Source organism: Giraffa tippelskirchi, chromosome 7 (assembly GCF_054371585.1).
Source record: "Giraffa tippelskirchi isolate mGirTip1 chromosome 7, T2T-mGirTip1v1.2.pri, whole genome shotgun sequence".
Taxonomy (NCBI): domain Eukaryota; kingdom Metazoa; phylum Chordata; class Mammalia; order Artiodactyla; family Giraffidae; genus Giraffa; species Giraffa tippelskirchi.
In genome coordinates, this window is record NC_137281.1 from 82,372,707 (window position 1) to 82,396,106 (window position 23,400).

The 23,400-nt window shown below is 43.4% G+C and overlaps 1 protein-coding gene across 3 annotated transcripts in view; it reads left to right on the plus strand.

The window, feature by feature from the left end:
- The window catches only part of NOX5 (NADPH oxidase 5), a 77,183-nt gene that overhangs the window by 24,929 nt on the left and 28,854 nt on the right, over positions 1-23,400 (plus strand). For 2 of the 3 annotated variants that reach the window (XM_081511915.1, XM_081511914.1), the window contains 5 exons: positions 9,427-10,047; positions 16,120-16,270; positions 20,221-20,431; positions 21,559-21,793; positions 23,187-23,340. In XM_081511915.1, the coding sequence (XP_081368041.1) occupies positions 16,228-16,270; positions 20,221-20,431; positions 21,559-21,793; positions 23,187-23,340 (643 nt within the window). In that variant the 5' untranslated portion in view covers positions 9,427-10,047; positions 16,120-16,227. Of the gene's footprint in view, positions 1-9,426; positions 10,048-14,236; positions 14,361-16,119; positions 16,271-20,220; positions 20,432-21,558; positions 21,794-23,186; positions 23,341-23,400 lie in introns of those variants that run through there. The other variant, XM_081511913.1, reaches the window with a different exon arrangement.

Consider the following 23,400-nt stretch of genomic DNA (forward strand, 5'->3'; position numbering starts at 1 on the left):
ACAGGCTTCCAGTTTCTAACCAAAGACTTCCTGAGATTCTGGAGGGTTGACATCCGCCGGGAGGGTCGCAGCCAGAGATCAGCTCCCCAGAACTGACACAAGGCACACCGGAGTCGGGCATGCCCAGAAACCGAGGCTGGGCCTGGGGAGGTGGTAAGTCGCACCGCACCTGAAGAGAGTGCGATCACCAAGCACCTGGATGCATGAGCTGCTCGGACCGGGGAACGGCACAAAACGCAATGGAGTACCCAAGAACCTGAACCTGAGCAACTTAGATCTGGGAAGGGCACACAACTCAGGGCCCACTCCCTGTAGAGCAACCTGAAGCCTGAGCAGTGTAGACTGGGAAAGCACACGTGCCGTGAACGGGGGCAAACCCAGTGTGGCCGAGACACTGCAAGTTCTCCACACATACGCCAGTGATATTTGTTTGCAGTGTTCCTCCCTCCCCACACCACGACTGAACAAGTGAACCTAAAGAGACCACCTCTGCCCCCTTGTGTCAGGGCTGAAAGTAGACACTGAAGAGGATCTGCAAACAGAAGCCAAATAAACAGAGGGAACTGCTTTGGAAGTGACAGGTGCAACAGATTAAAATCCCTGTAGTTAACACCGACTACATTGGAAGGGGCCTATAGATCTTGAAAAGTATAAGCAGGAACAAGGAACAATCTGAAACTGAACTGACCCCTGACTGCTTGCAACAGCTCCAGAGAAATTCCTAAATATATTTTTACTATTATCATTTTTAAAATTTTTTTCTTTTTTTAAGTCCTCTATTACTCCTTTAATTTTCATTTTTATAATCCATTATTATCTTGCAAAAAAAAGACCCCATTTTTAAAGCAAACTTCATATATATTTCTTGTACTTTTTGTGATTTTTTTTTTTTTAATATTGTATTTTTTAAGAGTCTAACCTCTACTCTATATTTTTAATCTTTGTTTTATACTATTTGATATCAATTTTGTACATTTAAGAATCCAATCTTCAGAAACCCATTTTTACTCAGGAGTGTGATTACTGGCTTGATTACTCTCTCCCCCTTTTGACTCTCCTTCTTCTCCCCCAGGTCACCTCTATCTCCTCCCTCCCCCTTCGCTTCTCAACCCAATTCTGTGAGTCTCTGTGGGTGTTCTTGGCGGCAGAGAACACTTAGGGAACAGAGTACTGCCCAGATCTCTCTCTCTCCTCTTGATTCCTCCTTTTCTCCTCCTGCTCACCTCTATCTCCTTCCTCCCTCTTCTCTTCTCTATGTAACTCTGTGAACCTCTCTGAGGGTTCCAGACTGTGGAAAGCACATAGGGAATTGTTTACTGGCTAGATTGCTCTCTCCCTGTTTGATTCCCCCTGAGTCGGACACGACTGAGTGACTGAACTGAACTGAGCTGAACGTCTCCTCCTGGTCACCTCTATCTCCCTCCTCCCTCTTCTCTTCTCCATGTAACTCGGTGAACCACTCTGGGTGTCCCTCACTGTGGAGAATCTTTTCACCATTAACCTAGAAGTTTTATTAGCAGTGCTGTATGGATGGAGAAGCCTTGAGGCTACTGCAAGAATAAGACTGAAAACCAGGGGCAGGAGCCTTAAGCCCAAAATCTGAGAACACCAGAGAACTCCTGACTCCAGGGAACATTAATTAATAAGAGGTCATCCAAAAGCCTCCATACCTACACTGAAACCAAGCTCCACCCAAGAGCCAATAAGTTCCAGAACAAGATATACCGTGCAAATTCTCCAGCAACGCAGGAACATAGCCCTGAGCATCAATATACAGGCTGCCCAAAGTCACACCAAACCCACAGACATCTCAAAACCCACTACTGGACACTCCATTGCACTCCAGAGAGAAGAAATCCAGCTCCACCCACCAGAACACCGACTCAAGCTTCCCTAACCAGGAAACCTTGACAAGCCAATCGTCCAACCCCACCCACAGGGAGGAACCTCCACAATAAAGAGGAACCACAAACTGCCAGAGTACAGAAAGACCACCCCATACACAGCAATCTAAACAAGATGAAAAGGCAGAGAAATACTCAGCAGGTAAAGGAACAGGATAAATGCCCACCAAACCAAACAAAAGAGAAGGAGATAGGGAGTCTACCTGAAAAAGAATTCAGAATAATGATAATAAAAATGATCCAAAATCTTGAAAACAAAATGGAGTTACAGATAAATAGCCTGGAGACAAGGATTGAGAGGATACAAGAAATGTTTAACAAGGATCTAGATGAAATAAAAAAGAGCCAATCAATAATGAATAATGCAATAACTGAGATCAAAAGCACTCTGGAGGGAACCAACAGTAGAATAACTGAAGCAGAAGATAGGATAAGTGAGGTGGAAGATAGAATGGTGGAAATAAATGAAGCAGAGAGGAAAAAAGAATTAAAAGAAATGAGGACAACCTCAGAGACCTCTGGGGCAATGTCAAGTGCCCCAACATTTGAATCATAGGAGTCCCAGAAGAAGAAGACAAAAAGAAAGGCCATGAGAAAATACTCGAGGAGATAATAGTTGAAAATTTCCCTAAAATGGGGAAGGAAATAGTCACAGAAGTCCAAGAAACCCAGCGAGTCCCAAACAGGATAAACCCAAGGCAAAATACCCCAAGACACATATTAATCAAATTAACAAAGATCAAACACAAAGAACAAATATTAAAAGCAGCAAGGGAAAAACAACAAATAACACACAAGGGGATCCCCATAAGGATAACAGCTGATCTTTCAATAGAAACTCTTCAGGCTAGAAGGGAATGGCAGGACATACTTAAAGTAATGAAAGAGAATAACCTACAACCCAGATTACTGTACCCAGCAAGGATCTCATTCAGATATGAAGGAGAATTCAAAAGCTTTACAGACAAGCAAAAGCTGAGAGAATTCAGCACCACCAAACCAGCTCTTCAACAAATGCTAAAGGATCTTCTCTAGACAGGAAACACAGAAAGGGTGTATAAACTCAAACCCAAAACAACGAAGTAAATAGCAACAGGGCCATACTTATCAATAATTACCTTAAATGTAAATGGGTTGAATGCCCCAACCAAAAGACAAAGACTGGCTGAATGAAAACAAAAACAAGACCCCTATATATGCTGTCTACAAGAGACCCACACGAAAACAAGAGACACATACAGACTGAAAAGTGAAGGGCTGGAAAAAAATATTTCACACAAACGGAGACCAAAAGAAAGCAGGAGTCACAATACTCATATCAGATAAAATAGACTTTAAAATAAAGGCTGTGAAAAGAGACAAAGAAGGACACTACATAATGATCAAAGGATCAATCCAAGAAGAAGATATAACAATTATATATGCACCCAACATAGGAGCACTGCAATATGTAAGGCAAATGCTAACAAGTATGAAAGAGGAAATTAACAGTAACACAATAATTGTGGGAGACTTTAATAACCCACTCACACCTATGGATGGATCAACTAAACAGAAAATTAACAAGGAAACACAAACTTTAAATGATACAATGGATCAGCTAAACCTAATTGATATCTATAGGACATTTCACCCCAAAATAATGAATTTCACCTTTTTCTCAAGTGCGTACGGAACCTTCTCCAGGACAGATCACATCCTGGGCCATAAATCTAGTCTTGGTAAATTAAAAAAAATTGAAATCATTCCAATCATCTTCTCTGACCACAATGCAGTAAGATTAGATCTCAATTACAGGGGAAAAAACTATTAAAAATTCCAACATATGGAGCCTAAACAACACGCTTCTGAATAACCAACACATCATAGAAGAAATCAAAAAAGAAGTCAAAATATGCATAGAAATGAACGAAAATGAAAACACAACACCCCCAAACCTATGGGACACTGTAAAAGCAGTGCTAAGGGGAAGGTTCAGAGCAATACAGGCTTACCTCAAGAAACAAGAAAAAAGTCAAATAAATAACCTAACTGTACACCTAAAGCAACTAGAAAAGGAAGAAATGAAGAACCCCAGGGTTAGTAGAAGGAAAGAAATCTTAAAAATTAGGACAGAAATAAATGCAAAAGAAACAAAAGAGACCATAGCAAAAATCAACAAAGCTAAAAGCTGGTTTTTTGAGAAGATAAATAAAATTGGCAAACCATTAGCCAGACTCATCAAGAAACAAAGGGAGAAGAATCAAGTCAAAAAAATTAGAAATGAAAAGGGAGAGATCATAACAGACAACACAGAATAACAAAGGATCATAAGAGACTACTACCAGCAGCTATATGCCAATAAAGTGGACAATTTGGAAGAAATGGACAAATTCTTAGAAAAGTATAACTTTCCAAAACTGAACCAGGAAGAAATAGAAGATCTTAACAGACCCATCACAAGCACGGAAATCGAAACTGTAATCAGAAATCTTCCAGCAAACAAAAGCCCAGGACCAGATGGATTCACAGCTGAATTCAACCAAAAATTTAGAGAAGAGCTAACACCTATCTTACTCAAACTCTTCCAGAAAATTGCAGAGGAAGGTAAACTTCCAAACTCATTCTATGAGGCCACCATCACCCTAATACCAAAACCTGACAAAGATGCCACAAAAAAAGAAAACTACAGGCCAATATCACTGATGAACATAGATGCAAAAATCCTTAACAAAATTCTAGCAAACAGAATCCAACAACATATGAAAAAGATCATACATCATGACCAAGTGGGCTTTATCCCAGGAAGGCAAGGATTCTTTAATATCCACAAATCAATCAATGTAATACAGCACATTTACAAACTGAAAGATAAAAGCCATATGATTATCTCAATAGATGCAGAAAAAGCCTTTGACAAAATTCAACATCCATTTATGATAAAAACTCTCTAGAAAGCAGGAATAGAAGGAACATACCTCAACATAATAAAAGCTATATATGACAAACCCACAGCAAACATTATCCTCAATGGTGAAATATTGAAAGCATTTCCCCTAATGTCAAGAACAAGGCAAGGGTGCCCACTCTCACCACTACTATTCAACATAGTTTTGGAAGTTTTGGCCACAGCAATCGGAGCAGAAAAAGAACTAGAAGGAATCCAGATAGGAAAAGAAGAAGTAAAACTCTCACTGTTTGCATATGACATGATCCTCTACATAGAAAACCCTTAAGACTCTACCAGAAAATTACTAGAGCTAATCAATGAATATAGTAAATTTGCAGGATATAAAATTAACACACAGAAATCCCTTCCATTCCTATACACTAACAATGAGAAAACAGAAAGAGAAATTAAGGAAACAATACCATTCACCATTGCAATGAAAATAATAAAATACTTAGGAATAAATCTACCTAAAGAAACAAAAGACCTATATATAGAAAACTATCAAACACTGATGAAAGAAATCAAAGAGGACACAAATAGATGGAGAAATACACCGTGTTCATGGATAGGAAGAATCAATATAGTGAAAATGAGTATATTACCCAAAGCTATCTATAGATTCAATGCAATCCCTATCAAGCTACCAACGGTATTTTTCACAGGACTAGAACAAATAATGTCACAATTTGTATGGAAATACAAAAATCCTCGAATAGCCAAAGCAATCTTGAGAAAGAAGAATGGAACTGGAGGAATCAACCTGCCTGACTTCAGGCTCTACTACAAAGCCACAGTCATCAAGACAGTATGGTACTGGCACAAAGACAGAAATATAGATCAGTGGAACAAAATAGAAAGCCCAGAGATAAATCCACGCACCTATGGACACCTTATCTTCGACAAAGGAGGCAAGAATATACAATGGAGAAAAGACAATCTCTTTAATAAGTGGTGCTGGGAAAACTGGTCAACCACTTGTAAAAGAATGAAACTAGAACACTTTCTAACACCATACACCAAAATAAACTCAAAATGGATTAAAGATCTAAATGTAAGACCAGAAACTATAAAACTCCTAGAGGAAAACATAGGCAAAACACTCTCCGACATAAATCACAGCAGGATCCTCTACGACCCACCTCCCAGAATATTGGAAATAGAAGCAAAAATAAGCAAATGGGACCTAATTAAACTTAAAAGCTTTTGCACAACAAAGGAAACTATAAGCAAGGTGAAAAGACAGCCTTCAGAATGGGAGAAAATTAATAGCAAACGAAGCAATGGACAAAGAATTAACCTCAAAAATATACAAGCAACTCCTGCAGCTCAATTCCAGAAAAATAAACGACCCAGTCAAAAAATGGGCCAAAGAACTAAACAGATACTTCTCCAAAGAAGACATACAGATGGCTAACAAACACATGAAAAGATGCTCAACGTCACTCATTATTAGACAAATGCAAATCAAAAGCACAGTGAAGTACCATTTCACACCAGTCAGAATGGCTGCTGTCAAAAAGTCTACAAGCAATAAATGCTGGACAGGGTGTGGAGAAAAGGGAACCCTCTTACGCTATTGGTGGGAATGCAAACTAGTACAGCCATTATGGAGAACAGTGTGGAGATTCCTTTAAAAACTGGAAATAGAACTGCCATACGACCCAGCAATCCCACTGCTGGGCATACACACCGAGGAAACCAGAATTGAAAGAGACACGTGTACCCCAATGTTCATCGCAGCACTGTTTATAATAGCCAGGACATGGAAGCGACCTAGATGTCCATCAGCAGACGTATGGGCAAGGAAGCTGTGGTACATATACACAATGGAATATTACTCAGCCATTAAAAAGAATACATTTGAATCAGTTCTAATGAGGTGGATGAAACTAGAGCCCATTATACAGAGTGAAGTAAGCCAGAAAGAAAAACACCAATACAGTATACTAACACATATATATGGAATTTAGAAAGATGGTAACAATAACCCTATATGCGAGACAGAAAAAGAGACGCAGATGCATAGAACAGTATTTTGGACTCTGTGGGAGAAGGTGAGGGTGGGATGATCTGAGAGAACAACATTGAAACATGTGTATTATCATATGTGAAACAGAACGCCAGTCCAGGTTCGATGCATGAGACAAGTGCTCAGGGCTGGTGCAATGGGATGACCCAGAGGGATGGGATGGGGAGGGAGGTGGGAGGGGGGTTCAGGATGGGGAACACATGTAAACCCGTGGCTGATTCATATCAACGTATGGCAAAAACCACTACAGTATTGTAAAGTAATTAGCCTCCAACTAAAATAAATTAATAAAAAAAAAATCGCCAAGAAAAAGAAATGCAAGAAGGCAAAACGGTTGTCTTACAAATAGCTGAGGAAAGAAGAGAAGTGAAAGGCAAAGGAGAAATGGAATGATATGCCCATCTGAATGCAGAGTTCCAGAGGATAGCAAGGAGAGATAAGAAAGCCTTTTTTAAGTAAACAATGCCAAGAAATAGAGGAAAACAATAGAATGGGAAAGACTAGAGATCTCTTCAAGAAATTTAGAGATAAAAAGGGAACATTTCATGCAAAGATAGGTACAAGAAAGGACAGAAGCTGAATGGATCTAACAGAAGCAGAAGATATTAAGAAGAGGTGGCAAGAATACACAGAAGAACTATACAAAGAAGATCTTAATGATCCAAATAACAATGATGGTGTGATCACTCACTTAGAGCCAGACATCCTGGAATGTGAAGTAAAGTGTGCTTTAGGAAGCATCACTATGAACAAAGCTAGTGGAGGTGATGGAATTCCAGCTGAGATTAGAACAAACTGTGAAAAATTCTGAAAGAGATGGGAATACCAAACCATCTTACCTGCCTCCTGCAAAACCTGTATGCAAGTTAGAACTGGACGTGGAACAAAGGACTAGTTCCAGTTGGAAAGGGAGTACATCAAGGCTGTATATTGTCATCCTGCTTATTTAACCTATATGCAGAGTACATGATGTGAAATGTACTGGGCCAGATGAAGCACAAGCTAGAGTCAAGATTGCTGAGAGAAATATCAATAACCTCAGATATGCAGATGACACCACCTTTATGGCAGAAAGTGAAGAGCTTCTTGACGAAGGTGAAAGAGGAGAGTGAAAAAGTTGGCTTAAAACTCAACATTCAAAAAATGAAGGTCATGGCATCCAGTCCCATCACTTCATGGCAAATAGATGAGGAAACAATGGAAACAGTGACAGATTTTAAGGGCTCCAAAATTACTGCAGATGGTGACTGCAGCCTTGAAATTAAAAGACGCTTGCACCTTGGAAGAAAAGAAATGACAAACCTAGATAGTATATTAAAAAGCAGAGATATTACTTTGCAAACAAAGGTCTATATAGTCAAAGCTATGGTTTTTCCAGTAGTCATATATGGGTGTGAGAGTTGGGCCATAAAGAAGGCTGAGCACTGAAGAATAGATGCTTTTGAACTGTGGTATTGGAGAAGACTCTTGAAAGTCCCTTGGACAGCAGGGAGATGAAGCCAGTCAATCCTAAAGGAAATCAATCCTGAATATTCATTGGAAGGACTGATGCTGAAGCTGAAGCTCCAATACTTTGGCCACCTGATGTGAAGAGCCAACTTATTGGAAGAGACTCTGATGCTGGGAAAGACTGAAGGCAGGAGAAGGGGATGACAGAGGACGAGATAGTTGGATGGCATCACCGACTCAATGGACATAAGTTTGAGCAAACTCAGGGAGATGGTGAGGAACAGGGAAGCCTGGCGTGCTGCAGGCCACAGGGTCACAACTGAGCAACTGAATAACAAAACAGCTCAAATATTTCAGTAAAAATTATTTTTTTAAATTGAGTGAATTCTATGACCCTGAAGTCTTTCCAGTCCTGAGTTTAAAAGAAGCAAATCAAATCTAATAAACTAAAACCAAAAGACTGAACTCCTATATTGTTGTCATCACATCATAAAACCTGGACATTTCCCCCTGAAGGAAAAACAGATGCTCTTTGTCCTTTCTGATACTCTGTCTTAAACCATTTGGACCCAATAGATTTGATCTCTTGCCACATTGGAAGGGAAGCACTTGCCAAGGTCACCAGATAAGTTCCACGGAACTCATATTCCCTTGGGACTTAATCAAATGAGAACTGCTGAGCCTGTGAGCAGAGGAGCATGTGGGTGACAGCAGAGGGATTTGAGGGAGCATTTCAGGTTCAAGTACCATGACTGTCTCTCAAGGAGCCCTTTAAATATCCCACCAGGGGCCAAACAATTGGAGAAACTTCTTTAAAACAAAACAATAATTATTTCCCCCATTTTGGAAATGAACCAGGAACACCTAAAATAACCAATAGGAGGTCCTAATGTGCAACAGATGTCTAGGAGTATCAGCCTGAGCTGACATCTTACCAGGTAGGAGAAAAAGTGAAAAGCACTTGGAATTTTAATTATGGGGTGGCCTTATCTAAATGACTGCACAATTTCTTTCTGTGTTTTAACAAACAGAGCTTGCAGACCACCAATTTCCCCCAGGCCCCTGGGACAGAAACCCCTTACGGATGACTGTTCCAACTTATTTTTACACAGGACACTGGGTCCGAGTTGCACTCCCCACGTGGTTAAATGCAATCTCCAGATTGAATTCCTGCCGAGCCGCCTGGACATGTTGCTTCACTTCTCTGAGCTTCACTTTCCATGTCTGCAGAGTGATGATTCTAACACCCCCAAGCAGGGCTGGTTTACGTATTCAATCAGGCACTGTGTGTGAAGTCCTCAGCATTTTTGTTGGTAACTGATGGGACTGTGGGCCATGAAGTCTCATGGAGCACTTTTTTTCATGGTGCATTTCTAGTTCTCCTACCTGCCCAGTCTCCTTGAGGGAGGGAAATTGGAAGGTACTGGACTAGATGGAACATAGTCAACATCATTCCCAGGAAAAGTCTTGCCCCACTCTGCACCAGGCTTCCTTGTTAAAATTTCTCTGACACAGCTGGCCACCAGCCAGCACATGGCTCACTGAGCAGCTGTGGGTGTGAGAAGCTTTTTAGGAAAGGCAGGAAGAGTAGCTGGGGAGAGATAAACTGTGGGCTGCAGGACGCAGGCTGCTGTACGGACAGCAGCCTTTCTGGGACCTGTGGTCTAAAAGACAGAGAAGAAGATGAACGCTCCAGGAGGCACAGCCTGGACAGACCCTGAAGGCTTCAGAGGGTGAGTGGCTCATTTGTCTCACTTTCCATGCCAGGGACAAGGGAAAGGCAGGAGTGCTTATTATTTTGGGGGTCCACAAAGTGTTAGGGCATGCTCTTGTCTGGTTACTAGCAAGCTATACAATCTTGAGCAAGTCACTCGCCCTTTCTGGACCTGTTTTCTCAACTATAAAATAAGGAATTGTCCAAGTCTAATAACCAGACTAATAACCATACCTAACATTTGTGCAGTGTTTACCAGTTTCACTTTTGAAACAGAATCTCATTGGGTCCCTGTGGTAACCCTTGGTTGAAGGATTGACTGTCACATTTACAGATGAAGAGGGCTTCCCAGGTGGCACTAGTGATAAAAAACAAACCCACCTGCCAATGCAGAAGACGTAAGAGACATGGGTTCGATTCCTGGGGTGGGAAGATCCCCTGGAGAAGGAAATGGCAGCCTACTCCAGTATTCTTGCCTGGAGAACTCCATGAACAGAGGAGCCTGGTGGGCTACAGTCCATGGGTTTGCCAAGGGTTGGACACAACTGAAGTGACTTAGCACACATGAACACACAGATGAGGAAACTATCACACACTGGGGCCAGTGGACCTAAGAACCTGGTCTCCTGAGGACAGTTCTGGCCTCTCGTCAGTACCAGGTTCCCCTTGAGCTCTGAAACCTGCAGATTCCCGGTTTCTTGTCGAGGACTGCCTCCTTTTCCCCACCCTCCCTCACTCTTCACTTCCCACCAGTTGTCTCTTCTCCATCCCCTTTGCAGAGTTTCCTTTCTTATCCTGTAGGCCAGGCACACTAATATTTCTGAGACAAGGGAGGTTAACATTTGATACCCTGCCCCCATGCTCCCTGGGTTAGCACTTGTGTGCAGCCTGTTTCCCAGAATTCTCTCTAATTTGTGGAATGTCTTCCGATGGGATCCCAAGAAAAGTAGTAGGTGAGGCTGTTTAACCCTCAGGGCCATGCTTCTCCAGGTGTGAGCCTGGACCACGCTGTGTGGGTCACAGACATTCAGGGTGCTGCCTACATATGCAGATTCCTGGGCCCCGCTCCAAAGTTGGTGAATATGCAGATTCCTGGGCCCCGCCATGAATCTGGGGAGTCAGAATGGGCATTTCACCAGTTTCTGCAGTTTCTGACAAGCACTTACCAGGGTCTGGGAATCATGCTCTTAGGAGACTGCCCTATTGGGCTGCAGAGGGCTGTTGATAGACTTCTTAGAAGTGAACCACACTTATATTACTAAAATAAGTCCTTCCTGATGATGATGATAATTGATTTTTACTATCTGCCCATGCCATGTGGCATGTGAGATCTTAGTTCCTCGATCAGGGATCGAACTCTCACCCCCTGTAGTGGAAGCTTGGAGTCTTAACCACTGGACCACCAGGGAAGTCTCTAATTTTTTAAGTAAACTTTAGGATTTAACTAGGTTATATTTTAGAGTTTTGCATATCTGTAAGTGAAATGTGTCTAGAATTTTCTCTTTTTGCATGCTGTCTTCAGTGGGATTGGGTAATGATAGCTTTGTAAAATAAACTAGGGATCTTACCGTCATTTTCTACAATCTGAGACGGTTTGACATTGGACTTATTTTGTGAAGATTAGAGAAAGCTCAACTGTGAAAACAAGCTGGGCCTGACATTATTTTCAATGTTGACATTTAACCCCCTTACTAACTATTTAAATGATTATTGGTCTGTTCAGATTGTTACTTCTTGAAATTAATTCATTTCTCTATGTTCACCAATCACTTGCACACAATACTCATATTTCTGTAGCCGTTTTCTCAATATTGCCTTTCTCAATATTAATATTTTATTTTTTCACTTTCTCTAATCATGCTTTTTTACTTAGTATTTTCACAGAACTGACTTGTTTTTTTCACTATGTGAATGCATGCTTAGTCGCTCAGTCATGTCCAACTGTGACTCCATGGACTGTAACCTTCCAGGCTCCTCTGTTCATGGGATTCTCCAGGCAAGAATACTGGAGTGGGCAGCTGTTCCCTTCTTTAGGGGATCTTGCTAACCCAAAGATCAAACCCGGTTCACCTGCATTGTAGGCAGATTCTTTACCATCTGAGCCACCAGGGAAGCCCTTTTTTCACAATACTGAGGCATAATTGATGTACAATTATTAAAATGAACAATTTGATGAGTATTGACATATGCATGCATCTGTAAAACCATTGCTGTAACCAAAATCAGTTTACCATTTTGACCTTTTTTTTTTAGTTTTCTAGTTTCTTAATTTCAGATTTTATACTTGAGTCTATCCTTCTATTCGTGTATTTGTGTGTTTTATTCTTTTTCTAGTTTCTTAAGTGAAAGTTAGCCCATTTATTTCATTTTTTCTAAAGGTTATACTCCATTTATAGTTATAAAATATTGGCTACATTCCCTGTGCTGTACAATATATCCTTGTAGCTTATTTTATACATAGTAGTTTGTACCTCTTAACCTCTTATCTCTATCTTTCCTCTCCACCTGTCCTCTCCCTATGGGTAAACACTAGTTTGTTCTCTATATCTGTGGATCTGTTTCTTTTCCATTATGTTCATAGTATGTTTTAGTTTTTACATTCCACGTATAAATGATATCATAAAATATTTGTCTTTCTCTGACTCATTTCACTTTAACACATTTATTTTTAATCTTATTTATATATACAATTAATTCTCATTTTTTGTGGTAGTTGTATTTGGTAAAGTCACCACAAACCCCGAATGAGGAAATTCTGTACCTTTATTCCTAGGGAAAATAAATACAGGATTTGGTTCCTACCAGCTGATGGGCACAAAGTTTTCATATAAGGATCAATACATAATTTTGTTTTATGTGTGTTTCTGTTTAAAGACTCCTTTAAAAGCAGAAATTGTTGATTCGTTAACATAGACCTTATGGTCAACAGCGCTAGAACTCGTGTCTGAACAGAGCTTATCTAACAATGTAATTTCTGCATAAGGCAGATCACAGCCTTTTGTGCTTAGGAACACTAGACAGTACTTTGTATTACTCCTGGGGGCCATTTTAAAGAGCAAAATCACCAATGAAGAGTGCAAAAATGTGAAACACAACACTAAATAGATCCTAGGAAAGCCATTTGTTTATAGTCTGAGAGCTGAGACAAGTAGGCAGATTGTTGCTTGTGTTGACCTCAACAGGAAGCATGCACATCAAGTGACTCAAATGCGCTCCCACTTCACCCGCGTTCACAGTGACCTCAGAAATGCCGCAAGTATTGATTTGGGGGTTACAAATAAATTTTAGCGAATAGGCTAATTTCCATATATGGAATCTGCAGATAATGAGGATTGATTGTAGCTAAATTATCTAAAGTTATATTAAACTCATGGGATATAGACCATAGCCATTCTCACAAAGGAAATTTAGAGAATAAGATGATATAAATTCTCACTCATTGACTCATCATTGACAGGTTTGGATTGCTGGGTTCTGATGCCACAGAAAGTGTTAATCTCTGTTTGGATCACAGCGTAGCTAGCCCATCTGTGAGGGTTTAAGATGGCCGATGCCCTTGTGACATTGCTGATACATCCTGGACCTGGAGAGTCAAGCCCTTGGTCTCAGCCCTCGCATGGCTTATACTTGAAATGTTCAGGCAGAGGGTGGAGGTTCTTGGGTGTGATGGGAAGAGCACTGGCCTTGGAGTTGACCTGCTGAATAAATTCTGCTAAATAACTGAAGTGCTCTGAGCCTGTTTCCTCCCTGTAAGTTGTCTTAGGGAGGAAGGAAGCTCAGAGCAGTTGAGTATTTTACATTCAGTAACAAGGACCAAAGCAAAAGCGTGAGTGGGAAGGATTTGGAACACGGTAAAGAGCCGGGTAAATGTGAGGTGGGATGGCACTGTCACCATGGTAATAACACCCTTGGAGTGAGCCATTCTCTGAACTTAAGCCTACAGTCTGAGGTCCAGTTCACTGGGGTCCTGTCATCCGAGAGCCTAAAGAGACTTAAGCCTGGGTCAGCCAATGCCCAGATGGAAGGAAGAGACTTAAAGACATCAAGAAGCAGCTGTGCGGAAGCACTGCTCCCACCCTGAAGCTAGTTCAACCACATGGGAAGCCCGAGACCCCAGCTGGAGGAAGACAGAGGTCCTGGGGCCACTGTGAGGCCTCCTGAGCCCTTGGACACCCCAAACCCACACACCCGTCTCCTTTGTCTCCCAGCATGATGAGTGCCGAGGAGGACGCCAAGTGGCTTCAGTGGGTGACGCACCAGTTTAAGACCATTGCAGGAGAAGATGGGGAAATCAACCTGCAAGACTTCAAAAGAGCCCTGGAGGTGAAAGAGGCAAGTGTCTGCTCCAGAAGTGGGGACCCCATGCTCATATTTTGTAGAGGAGGAGCAATCTGATTTGCAGGACACCGTACCTCACAAGGAGGGTAAAGTTGCTTCTCAGATTCCTCTGGGCTTGAGGCTCTACTTCTTAGCAGGGCCAGAGGATATTTCTGTCTCTGCTACTGGGGCCTTTCCATCCATGGTGGTAGCCATGGCCTCCTGGGATCTTCCAAACAACACATGAAGTTGGAAATCAGTAGCTTATCAAATCTTAAGAAATATTATTGACCTTATATTTATCGCCAGTCTCATGGGCAGAGGTGATGCCAAGACTTAAGTTTCCTGCCATAAAACCAAATTTTTCCATGGTTTGTATCCATTAAAGACCTGTTTGTACTGCCACACCATCCCCAGTCCTCTCTCTTGGTGTAACAGATCCTTTGCCCATCCCCATAACAGCCTGCATGCCTGACAAAAAGTGGAGACATTAGCAGAGAGGGGGGAGGAGTGAGCCTGCAAATGCCAACCTCTCCACAGGTGTCCTCTGGGCTGGCCTCTTGTGGTGGCCTGTATCCTTGATGGGAGTGAGACAAGGAGCATTTGAATGTCCCTGTTTGGATGGGAGGGCCCCTCACTTGCTGGTACCAGGGGCACTGCTTTGAACTCTAAACACTGTCTCCTTTCATAGTCAATATGGGGAAGGGAAATAAGGCCTTCTGCCTAATAGGGGCTGTAGGATATCTCAAGATGAAGGCCATTCAGGGTGGTAGAATGATATTGGGAGAGTGATAAAGGCATTACTAAATGGAGGAGCCTGGTAGGCTACAGTCCATGGGGTTGCAAAGAGCCAGATACGACTGAGCGACTTCACTAAGGGGACCTGGGTGAAAAAGAGTGAGGCCAAGGCAGGGCTGACTGCCCAAAGTGGACCTCATGCTCGTGAACCCATGCTTGTGAACTTAGATCATACACTAAAGCCCTCAGGCTCTTCTCCCTGCCTCAAGGAGCGGATCTCGGCCTGGCATACCTGTGACACTGACCCAGCCTGTCTGCTTGATTTCTGTGTTTCCAGTATCTAACACAAGGCCTGCCTGGCAAGCAGGGGCTTGTACAGATATGATTCTTGAATGAATGAATGGAGTACGTGCAGCAGCAACTGAGAACAAGTGCTATGAAGAACTCTACATTAAGAACGCCTAATTGTAGGCTACAGGCAGCCCAAACAACAAGGCAAAGACACTGGTATTCAAGTGGCACCTTCTTTATAAATCCTTCCTGGCTTTACTGTCACTCAAGGTCACCCTAAGGGGAAAAAGACAGGACCTGGGAGGAGCCTGCAGCAGGACACTCAATCTGACCTTTTTCCCACATTGAGTAAGGGGCCACCGGAGGTCTGGACTGCAAGGCTGATGAAAGTGGTGGGTTATGGAGACAGAGAGCCTATGCAAATTACCAGGCCCGAGAGCCAGAAGGGAGCCCAGGACCCAGACACAAGCCTATCCTTGCTACAGGGATCTGAACAGTTCTCCTACCAGAGCCCAAAGTTGTTCTCAGCTGACAGGACGGGCCATGGACACTGTCCCCTGGTGTGGCTTCATTGGGCAGATCACAGGCTATTTTCAGTCACCTGAGTCCTCCCTGAATCATCCCACCACCCCATGGCATGTACACACACACACACACACACACACACACACACACAGTGAATGAATTCAAAGCCCAGGCTCCATGGCCACATTTGTACCCATCTGCCGTCCTCTTCTGGCCACAGTCTTTCTTTGCTGAGAGATTCTTTGTCCTGTTTGACTCGGATGGAAGTGGCACCATCACACTTCAGGAGCTGCAGGAGGCACTGACCCTGCTCATCCACGGCAGCCCCATGGACAAACTCAAATTCCTCTTCCAGGTGTATGACGTCGACGGTAAGCATCCTTTGTGGGATGGGAGGAGGACTCAGAGGGAGGGACAAAGGGAATGGGCTCATCTCAGTGACTACCCAGCACTGGGCTAATGTCTCCAGGTGAGGCTGACAGCTTCCTCTCTCTTTCTCTCTGTGGGTTCCCCGCCCAGTCTCTGGTCCTCATCTCCCTTTCGTTGGGGGAGAAGGTGGGACACCAGCAGGCAGACAAATGCCCTTGATTCAACTCACGAGAAGCCAGAACTTTCCTTTGTTATTTTCCATGTTTGAAAAAAGAAATTGGTTTGTTGCTTTTTAATAATAGAAATAGCCCACTATGAACATTTTAGACAATATAGAATGATTTAAAAAAGAAAGCAAAAATCACCCATTGCATTTTTCTGTACTGCCTTATAACTGATCACATATACACATTAACCACACATTTTTTAAAAAACAAAATGGGATTATAATACTATATACACTGCCTTTTTTCACTCAACAACATAAACAATTGTTCATATAAGACTGTATTGCTTTACAACATCATTTTTATTATAGTAAAATACTCATAATATTAAATTTATCACTTTAATAATTTTTAAGTGTATAGTTCAGAAGCATTAAGTAAATTCACATTGTTGTGCAACCATCGCCACCATCTGTCTGCAGAACTTGTTCATTTTACCAGACCGACACTGTACTAACTAAACAATAACTCCCTACTCCCCTGTTCTCCAAGAATTTGACTACTCTAGCTACCTTATATAAGTGAAATTGTATAATAGTTGTCCTTTTGTAACTGGTTTATTTAACTTAGCATAATGTTCTCAAGGTTCACCCATGTTGTACCATGTGACAAGCTTTCATTATTTTTTTTAAGACTGAATATGATCCGTTGTATGTATATACTACATTTTGTTTATCCATTCATTTGTCAGTGGACACTTGGGTTGCTTCTATCTTTTGGCTATTGTGAATAATGCTGCTATAAATATGGGAGTACAAATATCTCTTCAAGACCCTGCTTTCGGTTCTTTTGGGCATGTACCCAAAAGTGGAATCACTGGATCACAGGACAATTCTTTTTTTATTTTTTTGAGGAACTGCCATATTCTTTTCCACAGTGGTTGTACCATTTTACATTCACACCAGCAGTGCATAAAAGTTCCAATTTCTCCAATACTTATACTTATTTTCTGTTTTTTTGTTTTTGTTTTTTTGATAAAAGCTATCTAATAGGTGTGAAGGGGAAACTCGGTGGAGTTATAGCATCATTTGTAGTGACTGTATTATATGCCACTGTGTGACTTTGACCCTATGATTACATGAAGCACAGCCTAGTAGTTAAGATCTCTGACTCTAAGACCAAGTTACCCAGGTTCAAATCTCAGTTGTTGACCCTGGACAAATTGCTTAACTTTCCCATGCTTTAATTTCCCCACGTATCCCATGAAAATAATGATCATCATAATAGTACATACTTGTGACATTGATAGGATTAAATTAGTTATGAAAACTCAAAACAATGCCTAGCTCAGGACAGTCCTTTATAGGGGTCAGTTGTTGTTTATTTATTCAAACACCATTTCCAAAATGGAGAATTCCATTGTTCTCCCTCCTTATTTTGGCATCGTAAATGACACTGCAATAATCATCCTGGTTTTTACATCGTTGGCAACTTTGTGACTTAAAGAATCTCTGAAGGCCCAGAATCATCAAAGGAAGGGAGTCTGAGTGGGAAAAAGGCACCCAGTGAGAGACTGGGGTGGTTGGTGAAGCCAGACTGGGCAGGCCCCAGAGGTCATGGTTTGGAGTCTCAATACAATGAGTAAGTGGGGAGCCATTGAAGAGCATTGAGGGGAGTCATAGGGCTGGATTTGCATCTGGGAAAGCTCAAAGCAGCTGCTGTTGTGCTCCTGGGCATGGCCCTCTGGCCTATGGGGTTTCTAGCTTCTGTGTGATTTTGGCTATGAAAAAGGGCCTGTTATCACTTTGGAAGGACTTTGGAAGTCCAAATCAAGGAGTTATTTCTTTTAAAAGAGACTTACAGACATCCATAACCTTTTTGGATCAGATAGGGAAGGCTTCAACCCATCCTGTGCAATAGTTGGTCTTGGGGTTGGGGAGCTCCCTCTTTCCAGGTTTTAAGAACCTGGTCCCTGGATTTATTTGTGAAGGAACTGCTCCTTCCTTTGCATTTTTAGTGGGAGCTTGAAGTGCCTTTTGGGCATAGTCATGGATCACCTTCTGAATGTGTCCAAGATTAATAATATATCTCAGGGCCTGGTTCACACCCTCATCCCTTAGAATTCGTCAGTAGTAAGAAAAGGCCTCCAGAGGTCATTTCAAATGGGCTAAATCTCAGACTACTCCTGGGGGCTACATGGACCCTGAGGAGTGTGGTAGGAAACAAGTTGGTCCAGGGTTCACGTGTTTCTTGGCAGAGCTTTACTAAGGTTTTCTTTAAAGTATGGTTCATGATGGCTCTTGCCTTCATGGCTCTTGCCTTAGGCTCTTGCCTAAACTGAAGGACAGGAGGTGTGACTGGAGAGTGGTATGTTAGACTCTGCATCGTACTGTGATTACAGGCTTTGACTTGGGCTCAAGTATCGATCACAGTGCCAATAAGACTTTCATTTATATGTAGCTGCTTTCTTCCAAATATAACATTGTTGTTGCTCTTCAGTCACCCAGTTGTGTCCAACTCTTTGTGACCCCATGGACTGCAACATGCCAGTCCTCCCTGTCCCTTACCATCTCCTGAAGTTTGCCTAAGTTCATGTCCATTACATTGGTGATGCCATCCAGCCATCTCGTGCTCTGACCCCCTCTTCTCCTTCTGCTCTCAATCTTTCCCAGCATCGGGGATTTTCCAATGAGTTGGCTGTTCGCATCAGATGACCAAAATACTGGAGCTTCAGTTTCAGCCATCAGTCCTTTCTGCTTTATAATTATCTATTATCCTTGACCCAATACTGAAAGGGAGGAATAATTAGCCCCATTTTAGAGATGAGCAAAGTCACAAGACTCTAAAGGACTTATAGCCCACCATCACACAGTAAGGGGCAGAAGCATATTGCTACCTCATGTGTGTCTATATCCAAAACAAGTCAAGAAATTTCTAATCAAATGTCCTACTACTTTTAAAGAATTAAAATATATACAGAAAAAAAAAAAATGCCTCGGATCCCATCTCAGTTGATATAGTTGTTTCTCCAGTTAGTTCCAGGATCCCTGTGGATACCCAAACCCATGGATGCTCAAGTCCTTTATATAAAATGTAGACATACAGTCGACCCTTGATACCTGTGGGTTCATGCATCCACAGATTCAATCAACTGTGATCGAATTTGGAGATGAGGAACCCATCTATGCTGAGGGTCAACTGTACTTTTGGCTTCCTTTTCACATCACTCTTAGCCACTCATGTTCACATAAAGTCATAACGCTGGACTTGAGGGACCAGCTGTGGCCTCTCAGGACAACATGGATGGATGAGCAGAATCTGCTACAAGTTGGGGAACAAAGGGAAACCTTTTCACCACCACCTCATACACAATTTGCCTCTGAATAATTGGGGCTCTGGGCACATAGCTCCTTATAGATTAAGTAAGCAAGTGTATCTTCTGGGCAGATGGTCTTGGAAGTTGAGTGGTACTTAGAGAGGAGCCTGCAGATTCTAGAGGAAAGCATGCACTGAGGCCAAAGATTCTCCATGCTTGGGAAGGTGTTTGCCTCTGTTGAGCCTGGAAGTAGGGAGCCATGGAAGGTTTGTGAGCTGGAGGTGCCATATGTCCTTTGATTGCCTGGTCTTTACTCCTAAAGACATCAGGTTGGCAGAAACCTGAACGAACAGGAAGTTAACCCCACGATGCAATGGCTGCGCAAGGCGAGGGTAGTTTGCAAGTACAGAGTGAGGCGGGAGGGGGGTGGGTGCAGGTCCCCCCTAGGCTTCATCTTCACCTGAAACAGGCAGCGGCTCCATCGACGCTGACGAGCTGCGCACCGTGCTGCAGTCGTGCCTGTACGAGAGCGCCATCTCGCTGCCCAAGGAGAAGCTGGACCAGCTAACGCTGGCACTGTTCGAATCGGCCGACAAGGACTGCAGCGGCACCATCACCTTCGAGGAGCTCCGAGACGAGTTGCAGCGCTTCCCCGAGGTCATGGAGAACCTGACCATCAGGTACCGCCCTGTCTGGTACAGGGGCAGAGCCCGTGCCGGGATTAGACCGCAGGTGCGAAGTGTGGCCTGAGCACAAGCAGGATCCCTCGGCCTGCCCCTGCCCCGCCCTGGACGGCCCCTCCCAGCCCAGCCCCTCGGGTTCCCTCCCTGGCCCAGTTTAGCTCCTCTGCCCGCTTTCTCTTGGGGCCAAAGGGCTCCTGCACTCTGCAGGGCAGCTGTTGTCATGCGTGCATTTTCTACAGGGTTCCTTAAGAATCAACTCAATATTAAGCACCAACTATGTGTTGGGCATTTTTACAAGTGTATCATTGCATAGCGTGGAAAAGGAAATTGAAGTTACACAAAGACTAAAGTAACAAAAAGACATTAAAATTATTTCACCTGAAGTAACACGCCTGCTGCGGCTGCTGCTGCTAAGTCGCCTCAGTCGTGTCTGACTCTGTGTGACCCCACAGACGGCAGCCCACCAGGCTCTTCTGCCCCTGGGATTCTCCAGGCAAGAATACTGGAGTGGGTTGCCATTTCCTTCTCCAGTAACACGCCTAGGAGCACATAAATAATTAGCAAAGACAGTTATTTATTCAACTTCTTCGAGCAGCTACTCTGTACCAAGCCTTGTTCTCAGTAATGGCAGAGCTCTGCTGGGGCTGCATTCCAGGCTGAGAGACAGGTAATTTATACCAATAAACAAATACATAAACTAGACAAGTACAAATTTGATAGGCGCTGTGGAGAAAATAATATCAAAAGGGTGTAACAACAGACCTAAGTTTGTCTGACTCCAAGTTCTGAACAGTGCCACTTTTGTACTTCATTCTTTCTGTGTATTAACTTCAAAAATTTCTCAGATTCTTCCATCCTTTATGATTGTCTCCCCACTCAAGGTAGTAAAAAAAAAAAAAAGTTGTGGGTGTGGTATCAGACAGACAGGAGATTGATCCCAGTTTTACCTAGCTGTGTTACTGTAAGCAAGTCACTTGACCTCCCTTTCCTGATGTAAAAGGAAGCCGGCCTGTTTGCCCCGAGGCTCCCAAGAGTTAGTGGCTGCAGAGGGAGTGCGTCTCCAGGTTCCCACTCCAGTGGTCCCTGCCGCGCTGCGTCCCTCTGAGTGGAGTCCTCTCTTACAGTGCTGCTCACTGGCTTACGCCTCCAGCTCCCCAGCAACACCGGTGCCAACCTCGCCTGCTGACCTCTGCCTACTGGCACAACCACCGCAGCCATGCGCTTTGCCTGGCCGTCTTCGTGGGCCTCCACGTGCTGCTGTTTGCCCTGGCAGCTAGTGCCTACCGGGCCTTTGGAGCCAGCATCATGGTGGCCAAGGGTTGCGGCCAATGCCTCAACTTTGACTGCAGCTTCATTGCGGTAGGGTTCCGTGGGCACAACACAGGGAAGTGGGCAGGGGGACTGATGTAGGCTCCTCTTAGACTAAATGACCCACACGTGGACACCTGCATTGGCACCTTAGCAGCACAGGATGCTGCAGCGCAGGATGGCACCTTAGAAATCAACTGGGGCAACACTCAGTGGTGGGGACTAAGGCTCAGAGAGGGGCAGTGAGTCGTCTGTTGTCACACAGCAGGTAGATAATACAGCTGGCATTTTTGTGTGCTTGCTATGTACCAGTCACAGTGCTAAGCATTTTCCATAGGGTTATTGACCCTCACAATAACCCTATGGTGGACCCAGAGGAGGTTGGGCCAGCTCCTGTGCAGGGCTCCAGCCAGAAAGAGGATACTTCAAGAGGCCTTGAATGCCAGAACGTGATCCTCTGGACCAGAGCCTGAGGTCTCCAAGTGTATTTGATAACACACTTCTACAACTGGAATGAAATAAAACAACAAAACTAAACAAAAAACAAAACCCCCCTCCTGATTACCTAGTATATGCTCACTTACTTATCATTATATGCATGCCTTGTTATTGTTAGCCAATAGGTTTAGGCACAATATAACTATAAGTCAAGGTTCATCTTCAGTGATCAGAGATGTACATCTCTAGTTCAAATACTCCTTTTGACACTATCAGCTTCTTAGTAGAGTGGGTTTTATTTTTAACCTCCTAACTGGCTACAAAGAATTCACACCAGGAGTGGGAGACACATGACTCATTTTTGTCACTTGCTCTTGCCTTATTAACACTGTTTTCAATCTCCATTTTCTCTATAGGGAATCTTTTTAAGCTACTTGTCCTTTCTGAGGGGTAGTTAGCTTACTTAAGTTAAAAACAGTTAATATAATCCACAAATTCACACAATAGGACAGGCATAGATTAAAGCAAATGAGTAAGGGAGAGGCCCCTCGCCATAAGCCCCTTGAAAAGTGCCGTCTCCCCTCAGGACATCTCAAGAACTACATGGGACATGGTGCCTGTCTGACCTATGACTAAATAAGGACTCCATATCCACACAGAGCCTAAATATTAGTAAAAGCTTATGTGCTTCCCACGTGTTGAGATAAAAGGAATACGAACAGACATTCTGTAAGATTTCTCTTCCCTGTCCAGTTCTGGAGGTCCTACTTTGGGACCTCAGCTGTGGATCTAGGGCAGCAATGCAAGACTTGAGGGCAGGGTAGGTGGTGATGTCCCCTGGCCCCGCCCACCCTCCAACCCCGCCCACAACGGCCCCACCCATCCTCCAGCCCCGCCCATCAGTAAGCACAGCCATCTCAGGGGAAGGCAGGGAGACACCGGCTGTGAAGGGGAGGCCAGGTTCGAGAGCGAGCCAGGTGGGCTCTCTACCACTTTGCTCGGCCAGGTGCTGATGCTCAGGCGCTGCCTCACGTGGCTGCGGGCCACGTGGCTGGCTCAGGTCCTGCCGCTGGACCACAGCATCCAGTTCCACCAGCTTATGGGCTACGTGGTGGTTGGGCTCTCCCTCGTGCACACCGTGGCCCATGTGGTGAACTTTGGTGAGTAGCCTGGGGCTGGGGTGGGGTGGGGATCTGGGCTTTCCACAAACCACTCATTTA